This window comes from Vigna umbellata, chromosome 9 (assembly GCF_029865625.1).
Source record: "Vigna umbellata cultivar VRB3 chromosome 9, Vumbellata_1.0, whole genome shotgun sequence".
In the NCBI taxonomy this organism is placed as follows: domain Eukaryota; kingdom Viridiplantae; phylum Streptophyta; class Magnoliopsida; order Fabales; family Fabaceae; genus Vigna; species Vigna umbellata.
The window spans coordinates 48,997,616-49,014,278 of record NC_142173.1 but is presented as its reverse complement, the minus strand read 5'-3'; the positions used below and the strand labels follow the sequence as shown (position 1 = coordinate 49,014,278).

The following is a 16,663-nucleotide window of genomic DNA, read 5'->3' as shown; positions in this document are numbered from 1 at the left end:
TTTATTACTAAGAAAGTCGGTTAATATATTTTTAAAATTTTGGTTTTAATTTAAAATTTAATAAATGTTTTTTAATTTTTTTAAAAGTACACACTTCTTTTCCACAAATTGGTGTACAAAACACTCTTAAAAGTACACACTTCTATTCCACATCACGTTTAAACCCTTTTCAATTTCTAAAATTTCATACTTCCCTCAAACTAAACACGATCCCTCCCTCCTTTTTTCTTCCGACGAAACCCTCACCGTCGTTTCATTTTCCTCGACCGCACCGCATCTGTTCCTGCCATTTTCGGTTACGGTGCAATGTTCACGCCGCAGAAAAAGGTGTGGCTCAATGCCGCTGCACCTTTCACGCTGCACCGAGGCGGTGCTGCGACGGGTTCAGCCTCTGCGAAGGAAAAGGCAGTCGTCGACGGTCCGCCGCCGCCGCCGTTGGGGTCTCTGACCGAAACCACCGTAGCGGTGGGGTTCGACACGGGTAACGCGGATGACTGGAGGCGGTTCACGGAGTTAGGGTTGCTGGATGAAAGTGTGATGCAGAGGAAGGACCATGAAGCGCTTGTGGAGAAGGTCTCGAGGCTCGAAAGAGAGGTTAGACTCGGTGAAGGTTTTGCGAATTTTCACCGATATTGATCTGAGGCGCGTTTATAGAGTTTTGTGTTTTTATTCGAGCCATATAGCAAAACCTTATCTGTTTATGGTTTTTGTTTAGCTTTTAAGGATAACATTTTGTTTAAATTTATGATTGATTGGCGTTTAGAGCTTGATATTTATGATTGATTAATTTGAATCTGTAGTTGCAGTCGGTTAATAATGTTATTAATATTGATATTAACATAGCTATTGGTACTTATGTAATTTAGAGAAAGAATTTTTGATTGATTTAAGTAGCAGCTTGAGAGCAAGTAGCTTTGGTTAGATCCCCCGATTATCCCTAAAAGAAGCCCTTGCTGTGTTGGAGAAATTACTGGAAAATGTGGCTGTGATTTTAGTTGCAATTCAGTTGTAGAGACTTCAAAAACCGTGATATTGTACCTGCAAGTGTGGATTGCAACAGAAACCTATTGAAACAAGTGTGTTGTAGTTGATAGAGTGATGAAGGCAAATCATTTTATGCTATTTCATATCAATGGTTGATACAACAGGGACTGGAATTATGACATGGTTTTGACTTTGGATGGACCAATTTTTTCTAAACTATGCCCTTTATAGATTAAGGACCTAAGGGAGTAATTTTGAAGATTGGAGCTTCGAGTCAAATGATAAATTTAAGGTTGAGAAACTTAGTGCAGTAGGAATAAGGTAATTCATGTCGTTCTATGGCAGATTGTAATTCTAACTCTTGGTTACATTAATTTCCTTTAAACTTGCTGATTCAAAGTTACCAACACATTAAAAGCTAGTTGCTATGCAAATGTTATTATGATATCAAAATGAACTCCGAACAGGTATTGTATACTGAATATAAATAGAAGTACGAAAACATATCATTTTGTGTAAAGAAGCAAATTCCTTGGGTGGCCTCTGCATTATAAATTCTAAAGTATTTTATGGTTGCAGAGTTTTTGTATATTGTGGATATAATGTCATCTACCTGATGCTTGTTCATTGATGAATTATTTTGTTTCTGATTGTTCATTGATGAATTATTTTGTTTCTGATGATTGTTCATTGATGAATTATTTTTTTTCTGATGATTGTTCATTGATAAACTATTTTGTTTCTTTCATTTTTTTCATAGCTTTTTGACTACCAGTACAACATGGGCCTGCTATTGATTGAGAAGAAAGAATGGAATTCAAAGTTTGACCAGCTGAGGCAAGAACTAGCTGAAACTGAGGAGATTCTAAAACGAGAACAGTCAGCACATTTAATTGCCTTGTTTGAAGTTGAGAAGCGAGAGGAGAATTTGAGGAAAGCATTGAGCACAGAGAGGCAATGTGGGGCTGATGTATGTTTTTTGTTTTCTTCTTCAATTATATTGTTGTTATATTTGCCTACTTGCTTGCATTTCTACTTTCCTCTGTTGTGTTGCCATCCTTTTTAATTTGGTTAGTGTTGGAAGAAGAGCCTATCATCGGTTGGGCTTCAATTTTTCCTCACTTCTTCACCCCTTTCCATGACATCATTTTGGAGTATTTAGGCATTACCTTTCCCTAAAGACCACAATTGATATAAGAATGTTATGGTGCACTGAAAACTTAAGTTTTATTTGTTTTTGGTTCCCGCCTTTCTAATTATTACAAAAAGGTCACCTTATTTAAATAGCTTTCCTTTTTTCAAAGATCGGTATAGGAAATGGTGAAAACATCAGAGAATAGAAATAGTGATAATATCAATCATCTTCTTTAACCTCTGGCCTTACTGTTTCCATGGATGCATGTTCTCTTTCCTTTATTACTCTTCAGATTGTTCAGTACTTTACTTATAGGAACCCGGATACAGTCCTGATTTCATTACTAATACAGTGATTGTTCAGCTGTACTGTGCTTTCTTATTTCTGGTACCTATCATTTACCAATTTATTTCTATTTCAATTTTATGATCAGATCTGTATGACATTTCTGGAGTTTCTCATGTTAGGGTTGGAGCTTGAGATGCTTGTTTAGATGGTGCCTTTATTTTATATTGATGTTGCGAAAATCATTCAATTGCAGCTTGAGAGAGCTCTGCGTGCAATGCAAGAAGAACATGTCCAAGTCAAGTCTAACTCCCATACAAAGCTAGCTGAAGCTAGTGCGTTGGTTGATGGAATTGAAGAAAAGTCTTCAGTGGTTGACAAGAAACTGCTTGATGCAGAGGCTAAGCTTGCTGAGGTGAACAGAAAAAATGCAGAGCTGGATATGAAATTGCAAGAGGTTGAAGCTCGTGAAAGTTTGCTTCAAAAGGAGCGTTTGTCTTTAGCTACTGAGTATGCTCTTTCTCTACATTATGATGGTTCTGTTCATTATATTTTTTGACCTCTTATGCATTGCAATTTAACATGAAGTTGGTATTCTATGATGCAGTCGAGAATCATTTGATGCAACATTCTATAAAGAAAGGGAAGATTTGAGGAGTGGGAAAGGAAGCTACAGCAAAGAGAAAATAGCTATCCAGTGGTTGGCAAAATATCAGTGAGAAAGAAAAGAAGATAGTTGAAACCGAGAACAACCTTAAACAGAAAGAAAGAGACCTGGAAGTGTTGGAGAAAAAGGTTAATTCATCTAGTTCTTTATTGAAGGAAAAGGAAGCTGAGATTATTAGAAGAATAGCTAATATAAATGTGGAAGAGAAGGTGTGGTTCAGGCTTTTTTTATTGTGTCTTGACGATTTGTTTTCTGCTTTTTTGTATTTTGCTTATACTTTCCATTCCTTGTATGTTGTGACTATGGTTTCAGAAAGTGGATTCTTTGAAGAGCATGCTGGAGATGAAAGAGAAAGAATTGTTTGCATTGGAATCAAAACTTAATTCTAGAGAAAGAGTAAGTCCAGGAATCTGGTTGCTATGCAATGCAATAAAATGATGTGCAAAGTTCAAAAAAAAAAATTACATAACATCAATGAATAATTACTTAGCACACATGACCTAGAAATGAAATTCAAAATGATATCAGTGAGACAGACATTCGTCTTGAAATATTTAGATTTTGAAGATGCTTAACCCCTGCCCATATGCTTTCGCTCATGTTGAGGTCCAAGAGTGGTATTTTTGTGGAGTAAAATCAGATGACATGATGCTTACAAATTTCTAAGAGCACTGAATAAATTCCATGTTGAATGAATGAATTTTCCCAGGGCTAAGGATTCTTTTGGTTTCTGCATTTGTGCAATGATTCAGGCAGATATTAGTTCACAATTGAAAACTGTGACTGTGATATTACAAGTGCTATGCTTTTACATTTGCATCTTGACATATTTGCTTTCGTTTGTGTATTTCATATTAAAATTGACAAATTTATTATTGAGTAACATCATTTTGTCAGTTCATTTTTTTTCTTTTAATATTTCTACAGGATAATAAAATATTAAACCATCTTTTCCACTGACAAGAACTTACTACATTTTTAAGGATAATGTTTTGGGAGTGACCAAACGCAGAAGCGATGCTTTGTCTTTATAATAGTTTAAAGATTTATTTGCTTAACTGAATTACTTTATGGTCAACATGGTGATAATTTTTTTTAAGGTTTACTTTGGGAAGGACAACTCTACACAATTTTTCTCAAGTGAAAGTAAGGAAAGAAATTGAAAGTGGGAACTCACCATATAAACTCAAAATCATAAAAAAAAAATTATGATCACAAGTGTACATGTTTGACATTAGTTACTTGCATGATTTTATGGCATTCTGACGGTTGAATTTGTGGTTTCTACAGGAGGGGATCCAGAAGGTCCTTGGTGAACAAAAGGCTACACTGGATTTGCAGTTGCAGCAGGTTGATTTTGAAATGGAACACAAGCGGAAATCCCTTCTTGAGGAGTTTAGCAGCAAGGAGGAAGCCTTGGAGCAGAGGGAGGCTGAAATCAACCATAGGGGAAAAAAGGTTGAAAAAGAAGAGCAGGCCTTGAGTAAGAAGGCTGAGAGAATAAAAGAACAAAGTAAGGAGATTGAAGCAAAATTGAAATCTTTAAAGGAGAAAGAAAAGACTCTGAAAATCAAGGAGAAAGAGTTGGAGAAGGAAAACCAACAATTGGTTGCTGATCGGGAGAGCCTGGAGAATTTAAATGCTGAACTTCAGAGGATAAAAGCTGAGATTTCTCTGCAGGAGCTGCAAATACACCAAGAGACTGAGAATTTGAAGCTTGCTGAGGATGATAGGTTAGAGAATTCTCGATTGCGATTGGAACTGAAACAGGAGATAGAGCATACCAGATTGCAGAAGGACTCTCTTGTGAAGGAAGCTGAAAACTTAAGGGAGGAGAGAGAGAGGTTTGAGAAAGAGTGGGAAGTACTAGATGAAAAGAGAGAAGAAATTACTAGGAAGCAGCATGATATTGATGTGGAGAAAGAAAGTTTAAGAAAATTTCAGAACAGTGAAGAAGAAAGATTGAAAAGCGAGAAACAAAGTATGCAAGAACAAAGAAAGAAAGAGCTGGAGAAGCTTGAATTGGAGAAGGAATCATTTAGAGATTCAATGAATCAAGAGAAACACCTGTTGTCTGAAAAGGTGAAAAATGAACAGGCTAAAATGCTTCAAGATTTTGAATCAAAGATGAGGAATCTTGAGAATGAAATCCAGAAAAAACAGGAAGAAATGGAGGAAGATTTGCAGGAAAGAGAGAGAAATTTTCAGGAGAAAATGCAAAGAGAACTTGACAATATTAACATATTGAAGAATCTTTCTGAGAGGGAATGGGAAGAAGCAAAGGCTGAGGGGATTAGATTAGAAAATGAAAGGAAGGAACTTGAATTGAACAAGCAGCAATTTCAGTCAGGCCAACTTGAACTGCGTGAAGATTCTGAAATGCTTATGAATCTCAGTCAGAAAGTTAAGAAAGAACGTCAATGCCTTGTGGCTGAAAGAAAAAGTTTTCTTGAACTTGTTGAGAATCTGAAGAATTGCAAGGTCTGTGGTGAAGTTGTTGGGAACTTTGTTTTATCTGATACTAAACTACGTGACTTGAAGGAAAGTGTGGCCATTCCTTTGCCTATTTCCCCTGTTCTGAATTATAAGCCTCCTAACTCCCAGGACATTGTAGCTACATCTGACATTAACAATTCTGGATCTGTAAGACCTGTGTCTTGGCTCCGCAAATGCACATCCAAGATTTTCAAACTGTCCCCAAGTAAAAGAGCTGAAGCTATTAGTGCTTCAGACATGGCTGAGACATCACCCTCAGATGTGAATGATAGTGTAGACAAAGCAGATGAGCCTGCATCTCTTCCTAACATAGAAGGAGCTAGAGTTAGTCTTGATGAACGTCAACCAGCAGTTGGGATTGCATATCACTCTCTAGATATGCCACACCTCCAATCTGATAACATTGATAAAGAGGTTGGGGATGAAATCTCCCTATCCATAGGTGATCACAGCCGGGTTGATAGTGTTGTTGATGGAGATCGAGATGATTCTCAGCAGTCTGTTCCAAAGCTTCGCAGGGGCAGACCTGGGAGGAAAAGCAAGTCTGGAATTGCTAGAACACGCTCAGTGAAGGCTGTTGTTGAAGAGGCCAGAGAGTTTCTAGCCAAAGAAAACAGTCCAGAAGACTCCAGTCACATTGAGAAAGCCAACACTGGAAGGAAGCGTCAACGGGCACAAACTTCTAGAGTTACAGAAAGTGAACAGACTGCTGGTGATAGTGAAGGGCAATCAGAGAGTATTACAGCTGGTGGGCGCAGGAAGAAGAGGCAAACAGTTGCTCCGCCAGCTCAGGTTACTGGGGAGAAACGATACAATCTTAGGCAGCACAAGACGTAAGTTTATTCTCAGGTCTCATCAGGCCATATTGGGACCAGTAGCAGGTTACGTTATATCTTATGCTGGTTGTGTATTTATTGGAGGGATTCTCTTGGGTGAGGTGTGAACTGAATATACACGGCTAATATTTAGATTTATATTAACTTGAAAGCAGTGATATGTTTGAAATAAATTTATGGTTGATTTCTGAAGGCCAATTGATATTTGATATTGTGATAGGTAGATTTCTGTAATAGCAAGAATGACATGTATTATATTCTCATTATTACTGTGGTTGGGAAATTGTATTTTAGCGTAAATCACTCAGGTGGTGAGATTATTTAATAATATTATATGGGCATAAACACTAAATTCAGATACTAAGTATGGCAATTTTTGTTCTGTAGTATGTTTATTAAAATAAAATTGGTTTTACTAATAATGAAAGGTCAAAAACTATATTTGTTGATATGGCCCCATGCTGAATAATATCTTTAAGAATTTGGTCTTTAACGGAGTCCAATGGCGCAATGAAATCCATGTTGCTGACCTTACATAGTGAGATAATGCTTTGTTGTTGATTATTCAGAAGGTTTTTTTTTTTTACTGAACTTAAAAAGATCCTAATTCAAAACAATTTTGGGTTTAGACAGCACTAATTTACTTGGCTGTCCAGCTGTGGTGTGGTGGATACTTTCTCCGTAGGAAATTGAACTGCTTGATTGAGTTTTAATGCCGTTTGGATTTATGTGAGGATTTTAAGGGGTTGTTATTGCAAGTGTCTTTCTTGTGGCTGTTAAATATATTTAGCAGCAAAACCATCATGCATCATGTCTGTTTATATTTGGAGCTGTGGTCATATTTTTCTTTATTGTTCTGATATCACGGCTTTTCTGGAGCAGTGCGGGCGAAGGTTCATCAAAACAGGCCTTACCAAATGCAACAAGAAGTGTGGGGAAAGAGGCTGTGGTGGAGGGGGAGATGAGACCCGAAGTTGTTGAAACCTCATTAGCAGCTGATGACAATGTACAAGTACAAGACAAAAGCACGGTGCAGGTCACAACAACAAAAACTGTGGAGGTCTCAGATGAAAGAGTTGTTAGGGTAACAGCCTTGTTGTGATGATTGATTTCACCAAACCTTTTATACATACGTTCTATTTTATTTTTACACGTTATTTTTTTTTTCAGTTTGAAGTACCAAGAGATATTGTTGATGACAATGGTGCTGCAGAGGAAAATGGTACATCAGAATATCGAGACGAAGATGGAAGCACAATCCATGATGTTGAAAATGATGATGATGATGATTACGAGGACGAGGATGAGGAACATCTGGGTAAGGTGTCCATGGGCCAGAAGATCTTCAGATTTTTTACAACGTGATATATTTTATTTATATCACATTAGATATACAAATGTTATGATTCCTTATTTAGGAGATTAGGCATCTAATATTAGATTGGAGTAGCATCCATGTTTGTTTGGCATTTATTACTGGCAGTTGAGAAGCATTGTTCTGCTGCCTGTGTTCTCAATAACTGTTTTCTTGCAAAAATAGATTTGCTGCTAAGGAAGTCAATGCTTTCCAGAAATGAAGAACTAAAGGGGTAATCCATTTTTACTGCCTATTCAACTCTGTAACTTAAAGTTAATACACTTTGGTTTTGCAATATTAGTTTTGTATAATAATTAAGAATACTTTTTTTATTATTATAATGGTATGTTAAAAAGAAATCTGAAAGATAGAAAAAAAACTTTTATTATATTATCATTATATTATTATTCATGAAATAATTTTCTAAAAATAATTTAAGAAATGCAATATAAAATATAGAATTAGTTAAAATTATAGAGTTTTTAAATTTATATTAAGGAAAAAATATAAACATTTATAAATATGAAGAACACAAAGTATAATTTGTTAAAAATATTGTATCAACAAATAATTATGATTTAATAAATTATTTAACAATTTTACTATAACAAATTAAAAACCTTTAAATTAAAAATTTTTAAATTCCAAAATGGTATAAAATAAAGTAATGTAATGATAGGTAAGATTAAGTATTGATATTGATAATTAATGTTGATTTAATTTGGGTGAATAATACATTTTAAAATATTCAAAAAATATTCATACTACTAAAAAATTATTTTTATTATGTTTTTTCTTCTCATACTTAATAAATTTAATTATAAAAAATCTTAATTAAAATGTTATTTTAAAGTAAAAAATCAATTAAGAATATAATATTAAAAAATAAACGAGGACATAAATATATATTCGTCCGTCAATTAAACAATTGCAACACCTTGTTGTTGCATTAATGATGTTATGAGTTTAAATTTCTCTTTTGCTATCATTTATTGTCATTGGTTCATTTTATGAAATTAATTGATAACTACAACGATTTAATTATTTTTAGATAAATAAATTTTTAAAAAAAATTTCATAAGAAAATTATATATATTGGAATTGAAAATTGTTTTAATTATCAACTGTCATTTATCTCTAAATAAATATAGAAATGTTTTATATGCTCTGCTTTAAGACAAACATTGATTTTACTATTAACAAAATGTGTTACTAAGTTTCCCTTTTAGCTGAGTGAAAAAGAATTTGAACGTTTAAGAATTTAATATATAAACATTCCACATCAAAGAAGAAAATATTGAAGTAAAGCTTAATAAAGATATTATTTCATTATATAGGAGATTCGAGCAAGAAAAGATAAATATAAAGTTGAAGACTCTACCAAGATTTTTCCTTATGAAGCAATGCGCATAAAGATGCTTAGATGAAATCAATTGTTCTCTGTTTCAAGAGTTTCAACAGTCATATATGATTTGAAAACTACAAATGAAGAAAGCAATAAAAAGAAGAAATCTCATATACAACATATTTCAAGGAAGAAAAGCTAAAGATTATCTTGAAGATTACATCAGTAACTTTCTTTTGAAATGATGAATGTAAAGATATTGATATACATTGATGAGATTCAAATAAAACCTTCAATGTCATTTGCATTGAAGAGGAAGAAAGACAAAATTAAAAAAGATACTAAAGAAGAAAGAATAGAAAGAAGAGAAATCCCTCATTATATCAAAACTTTTCTTATAGACAGTGAAGATAAATATACTGATACGAAGAAAATTACATCGAGAAGATTTAGAAACCACAGTCATATTCTCAACACGTTTATAATTACAAGACAAGAAAAAAAGAGATATAGAGATGTACAGATAAAATAGCAAGAGAGCATGAAAAAGAGAAAAGAAGAAACATCATATATAAAAATTCTTATTTTGATAGTTAGTTTATATTTTATTAGAAATTCTTAAACTTAACAAGAGATTAAGAACATAAATCTGCAAAGATTGTAAACTTATGATATACTTAAAGTTATGTTATTTAGAGAATATGTTCTTGTGTTACTTAAAGAGGTTGATATTTATAACCTAAAAAGGTTAATACTTAAGATATTGAAAGAAATTAACACTCAAATAGAGAGATTAATACTAGTAATCTGGAGAGGTTTATAAACTCTTTTGAAATCAAATTATAAAATATCGTCCAAACCAAAGATAGTTATATTAAATTAATTTTATATGAATTCTCTTAACACATATTAAACACTGACATAATTAAATTTAAATTAATGGTCACTAAATATTTTTTTATTAAATATCAACTATGTATGTATTGTTTATATTAATTTTTTCCAGATATTATTACGTAAATTTTATATACTTTTTATAATAAATAATATGTTATTTTTATAATTTGAAATTTTTATTTTTATTTTACTTCCATGGGATTTAAAGTAAAAGAAGAAAAAAAAATATTAAACTAAATAATTTATTCTTTTTTTTTACTGTCTGTGCTCACGAGAGGGTAGTCCGAAGAAACATAGGGAAGAAAAGGACTTGTCAACCTAATTTTAGGCTTAGGCCTTAACTTATTGCAGCTTGGCCGCTGCCTTGGCTAATGCCTATATAGGATTCCTCACCCTTTTCTCTTTTATTTTTAAAACAATTTATAAAAAATAATAGTTTTTTATTCTTATCCCTATTTTTAAATGTTTTCAATTTTATATTTTTAGAAAAATAAATTAAGATAATTATTTTTATCGGATGAGATATATTGACTTTTGTTCAGATATCTTATTATATTATATTATTTAAAAGTGGAAATGAAAATAATGTCTGAAAATAGTTATCAAGAAAACAGTAGTTATTACTCATTACCTAACATGCAGCTCAATATAATGCTGTATAACTTATTTTGTGTAAAACTACGAATTCAAAGGAATTCAAAAGTATACAATTAAGTCACTGCAAAATCATTTAGTTACAAAAGAACAAAAACCATATCCAATACTTGCAGCACTTCAAATTTATCTGAATACTTTGTACTTCAACCATACATGAAAAAACCACTTAGAAGGTTTGTTTTAGAACTATTATCAAGGTAATTGAACAAAGACATGAAAGTTTTCTATTTTTGTCAAAATATATAATAAAGCAAAAATTCTTCCTTAGCATAAACACACACAAAAGAAAAGGCACTCAATGATTATTCACGTTTGATAAACCGCACAACATTTTCCCAGTAAATAAATCATACAACAATGTTGCAGAAAGCTTGGGAAACAACGAACTTAATACTATTACTGTCATTTTTCTTCTCCTTTTGCTGAGACCAAAAACTTTTTAGCATAAGAAAACTCAGAAGTGGTTTTTTTGGTAGAAAATAATGTGGTCCTCATCATCCAACCGCAATGCAATGCAATGAAACAATATGGTTAGCTTCAGTTTTCAAAGCCACTCTGATATGTTGTCCTTTTTACCCTCTGCAGTTTCAGAGGGCTGTTAAAACCCCCCAGGCCACCACCACCAAACAAGACAACAAGGCAATAACAGATAAAAGCCTACTTTGTCTTGCATGCACTTACATGCACCTTTCATTTTTTGCATGCATGATATGGTCCCCTACTAATGCCACTTTTCTCACACTTTATAATTTCTTCATAATACCCTTAACCAATCTAATCTAATCACACATCTTAAAGTATATCTATTTCTTGGAAGTTCCACCTTGAGATTCAATTAGGTTCTTAATACTGTTTTTCATTAGTTTCAAATTTTTATAATGGTCAAAACATATATACACTCTATTATCACTGAAATACAAGTGTAAGTCTAAGTCCCATATTAGATAAAAATAAGAAAATAGAACATCTTAAGATGAAAAAGACCCATTAATTCATTGTGTTAAAGTTTTGGATAATCCCTCACGTGAGCTCACATTTCATTTGTGTATGTATCTTTCCGATCAACCTTTTTCTTGATGGATCCAACGATTACTTCCTAACTCCAACGTATATGTTAAGTATTGAAGTGCATTGCTAATAATGTGACATTCAATAATTGAATCAGAAAGAGTGTGCCATTTTCAGACCAGATTTCGCTTTCATCTTATATAGACTTGATACAGCTCTGGCCATATTAGGCTCGTAGGCTCGTTAATATTATGACTTTGAGCTTCGAGAACTGTGCTAACAAGAACATCTTGTGTTGTTCCCTTATATCTGCTATATACTTCCTTAGCTTTTCCATAAACACAAAGAGGAAAAGAAGTCAGGTTTCTTGTTATGCATTTGTTTTTCCTCTACCATTATTCTTCTCCTTTTCCTCTTAAGTTTTGAACACAATTTTAGGATCCTGTTCTTCCTTTCCTGATGCAAGAATCTTCTCCATTTGTTTTATCAAATACCACTGGCTAAAATGTCCCTTGCTTCCCATAGGGTCCCATCTTGGTATTTCTTTTGTCTTGACATGCTTGCTTACTGTTGAGGGAGTAAGTCACCTGCTCTTCCTCCTCCTTTGTCTGTCCTTTTTCTTGTAATTTAGTTCGATGTTGTTTCTCTGTCAAATAGTGAATTGTGTATGAAAATCACAATGCAAGTTGTGAAATAGAGTTCAGGCCAAAATAGCTCCTTTTGCTTGTGTTTGTTTTATCAATTTTGCTCCATCCACACCTTGAGTTTATCCTGTTCATGGTAGTGCTGCTTTCACTCTTTACCTCATGAGGAACTTCAAGGCTTTTGGTCATGTCATCATTGCTCTCTTCATCATCTCTCTGAGTGCTTGGTGTCATGGACAAGTAGAACTTGACAAAGCTCCTATGGAGAAGGCTGAGAAAGATGCTCTATTCTCCACCATTCAAGGTTTTGTTGGTAACTGGTGGAATGGCTCAGATCTCTATCCAGATCCTTGTGGTTGGACTCCTATTGAGGTGCTTTTCAGTTTTGACCCCTCTGAATGACTATACATCAAAGTGCAAAATTTCATAGCAACTACCTTTATATTGTGCTGTGGAAATGTGTAGCACCTTATTTAAACTATTTCTGGTTGAAGTTATAAGACCATCTTGCATTCAAGAATTTCAAATTCTTATTATCTTTTGCCTTACAGATTTCAGGGTAACAACTTATCATTACTATGTCAGTATACAAGGCCTTGAATTTTTTTTACGTATAACTGTGAGGTGAACTTGGCATTCTGCAGCAAGCCTTCTGAAAAGAAAAGAAAAGAAAAGAAAATCACTTGGCTCAGTTTTTAGAATTATACAGAGTCCTGAATTGTTCTTCTTTAAAGATTTTTTTGTTTTTTTTTTTCAAAATGATGGCTTCAAAGTATGAACATCAGTTATTTTGTCTTTGTTTTCCAGTAACTAATTTGGTCCTTGCAAAATATTGCATGCATTGAGTCACTGTATCTGTTTCCTATTAGGCCATGTTCTCTTTACAAAAATGTTCCAAAACAGTACATGATATTCAAAACATTGTTTGACTGATATTTAGTATTGTTTTCTGCTGCAGGGGGTTTCTTGTGATCTGTTTGACGGATTTTGGTATGTTACTGTCTTGAACATTGGACCAATCTACGAGAATTCTCTAAGTTGTGCCAAAAATTTGGAGTTCAGACCACATTTGTTTGAGCTGAAGCACCTCAAAACTCTATCCCTATTCAAATGCTTTAGATCACAACGCAGGCATCAGGTTACAATCCCCAATGCAAACTGGGAAAATCTGGCTGGCAGCTTAAAATCACTTGAGTTTAGATCAAACACAGGTCTCATTGGAAAAATCCCTTCAAGTTTTGGTGTCCTAAAGAAGCTTCAGTCCCTAGTACTGTTAGAAAATGGTTTAACAGGTGAAATTCCACCAGAGATTGGCAACCTGAAAAAGTTGAATCGGCTTGTCATTGCAGAAAACTATCTCAGTGGACACATTCCAGATATTTTTACTGCACTGGGTGACTTGTTGATACTTGATTTGAGTAGAAACTCACTATCCGGGTCTTTACCTTTAACACTTGGATGCTTAACCTCCCTTTTGAAGCTTGATGTTAGCAATAACCATTTGGAGGGGAATTTGTTGAAAGAATTTGCTTATCTGAAGAATCTGACCCTTTTGGACCTTGGGAATAACAGATTCTCTGGTGGGTTGACATTGAGCATTCAAGAGATGCATTCTTTGGAGGAAATGGTTTTGTCCAACAATGCAATAGGTGGAGATATCAGGATCCTGAAGTGGGAAAACCTTCATAACTTGGTCAGTTTGGATCTCTCTAACATGGGCTTAAATGGGGAAATTCCTGAGTCTATAATACAATTGAAGAGGTTGAGATTTCTACGCCTCAGTGACAACAACCTCACAGGCAACCTTTCACCAAAACTATCAACTCTTCCTTCTCTCAATGCACTCTATGTTAGTGGTAACAATCTTGCAGGAGAGCTTAAATTCTCTATGGAGTTTTATGGAAAAATGGGAACACGTTTTGGAGCCTGGAACAACCCCAACCTTTGTTGCCCTCTTGGAGCAATTGCAACAAGTAATGTTCCATTTGGGGTAAAACCATGCCAGCAGCAGATCAAATTGGTAGAATCTAACACAAATGGTAGTGATGTTAACAAGACTTTCTATTCAATAGCCTCTTTGTGCCATGCTCCTAATAACTTCTGGTGGACTTTTCCATTCATCATGATTCTCTTCCTAAATTCTTATATAATAGGTCTTTAATCAAGATAGTAGTTCAAATTTGACTTTAACTTCATAGGGATATTAGTTACAGCAACCTGTATTGTAGTACTTCTGTATTTTGTTACGACACAAGTTGACACTGTTTTTTCCATCTTCTTGTTGGCTTCATCTTACCATATACTCCATCTAGTTTAATTTCTCTATTACAATGTTCCTATCAGCCTTTTTGGTTGCTATCAGCTCAGTAGTAGTAGTTCCTGAACACTTGCTTTCTCAGTGTTGAAAGAAGAAACCAAGATTGGCCACTCTACAAATGGAATACAAAACAGTAATGTCAATGTCTCCAAGTCACATCTCCTTACAGTTCCACAGGTGAAGGGTAAGGACCTAACAGTGTATGCTGGTAACACTTATTTTCATCGTACAAATAATTGAACTTATCATTTAATTTCACTGTTTTCTATTTTGTCCGAAGAATGTGTACACACCTTCAAGAGTTGTTGCCTAATTAATCTAATTGATAATCAAGTTTTCATGAACATGTTTTAGATAATATAAGAAAAATATCAACATAAACTTGGTTGCTTTTAAGAGAAATTGACTGCATTCAAGTTGATTTTGAGTTTGAGAAAGTTTAATTAGTAGGTAGGTTATCCAGTTATATATGATTTTTTAAATATATTTTTTATTTTAGTTAAGTCTTTATCATATAATTGTTTTCATCTGGGTTTTTGTAATTTTGAAAATCGTCACAGATTATAACTGTATAACAATTCTAAAGAGCTAAAAAATAATTCCAGAGAATACTGTTCTAGTTTAAAATCCAATCAAGAAAAGAAATAGTTTAGAGACATATTTGAAAATCACAAACAGTTTAAACACCTACTAAATAATTAGATCTTTTAAAAATTACATCTACCGTCTAGATGAATCTATAATATATTTTGAATTGTTTCAACAATATGTCCTCTCCATATTTTGTAAATTATTTTGTTCATGTCTTATTAATAAAGAAAATTTTCAACGGATAATTATTATTGAAATATAAAATGTTATTAAACTTTTAGAAAAACAAATTTCTAAAAAATTTAAAAATAAAAATAATTTTATATTAATAAAAAAAATTGCCTATAAAGTATATACACTAAAAAACAATTATAAAAGTAATTCTAGTGGGCACTCTTAACAAGAAGAATTAATTACACAGACTTGAATTATAGTTATTGTCTGTATGTTTGGTGGACAGTAGTATATATTGATATCTTGGTGAACATATGCATCTGTGATGTTAGGAGAATTAGGAAACAGAATCCAGAATGAGACTTTGGCATTTCTACGATTGGATTTCCGAGGCAATGAGATTTATTTATTTATTGTGACTTTAAGAGGGTGAAAGTGAGATGTGAAGGGTAAGGTATGGTCCTATAGGTGTAGGGATAGTTGTGATGTTGATGATGAAATGGTAGGGTGGAAGCAATGGTACAGTGCCTTTAATGGAGGTTGTGGTGTTTAAAGTGGACAATCATATTCTCTTTCTTCAACATTGGTTACTTCATTTCTTCACAGGGCATTAAACAATGTGCAACTGTGCACAATTTAATGCGATCATCATCTCATTGCTTGGATTTGGACTACACCATAATCTCTATTTTTCATCATCTTCTAAGATAGATTCCTTTCAATGTTCCTTTCTAGTTCCACTTTCTTTTACTTAAATAATGTATTCAACAATTATTTTGATAGCAAAATATTTACGCAAATTATATCGTTCTTTTTCTCATATTAGAATGTCGTATTTTAATAATTAGGTTTAATTGCTTATTTTGTCTCCATTTTGGTTGAAGTGTGTCAAATTCGTCATTCTTTTTAGAAAAGTTGCATTTTCGTCCACACGTGATTTAAAAGTGACAATTGCATCCAAATATAGAAAAAATTTAGTCAATCAAGTCATCTCCGTTAAATGCAGATTAACTGTGTTAACTGATTGGTTATTTGGCAGTAGAGAATTAAAACATGACAAAAGAGTGGCAATATTGGTAATGACGTGTCAATGAAATTAAAATTAGGCAACATGGAAATAAGTTATTGAATTGGGGAAATTAAAATCATAATTCATTTAGGGGTTTTGTGAACGATATATCTATTACGGGTTTTGTTGTGAATGAAATCAAATTAGGGCATTTGGGATAGAGTGTTTCTGAGTTGACGAAGAGTGAAAAATCGCAATTGG

At 33.4% G+C, this 16,663-nt stretch overlaps 2 protein-coding genes across 2 annotated transcripts; both read left to right on the top strand.

The window, feature by feature from the left end:
- The first annotated feature begins 161 nt into the window (after positions 1 to 161).
- Positions 162 to 8,018, top strand: LOC124821416 (nuclear matrix constituent protein 1-like). The gene is given in 10 exon segments (XM_047293288.2): positions 162 to 594; positions 1,745 to 1,954; positions 2,661 to 2,914; positions 3,012 to 3,055; positions 3,058 to 3,090; positions 3,093 to 3,280; positions 3,384 to 3,467; positions 4,362 to 6,400; positions 7,286 to 7,487; positions 7,574 to 8,018. Coding segments are annotated over 10 exon segments (3,537 nt in total). The 5' UTR covers positions 162 to 306; the 3' UTR covers positions 7,769 to 8,018.
- Positions 8,019 to 12,002: 3,984 nt separating this feature from the next.
- On the top strand, positions 12,003 to 14,632 carry LOC124821415 (uncharacterized). The gene is made up of 2 exons (XM_047293287.2): positions 12,003 to 12,683; positions 13,270 to 14,632. The coding sequence occupies exons 1-2, from the start codon at positions 12,474 to 12,476 to the stop codon at positions 14,470 to 14,472; spliced, it is 1,413 nt and encodes a 470-aa protein (XP_047149243.1). The 5' UTR covers positions 12,003 to 12,473; the 3' UTR covers positions 14,473 to 14,632.
- The last annotated feature ends 2,031 nt before the right edge of the window (positions 14,633 to 16,663 follow it).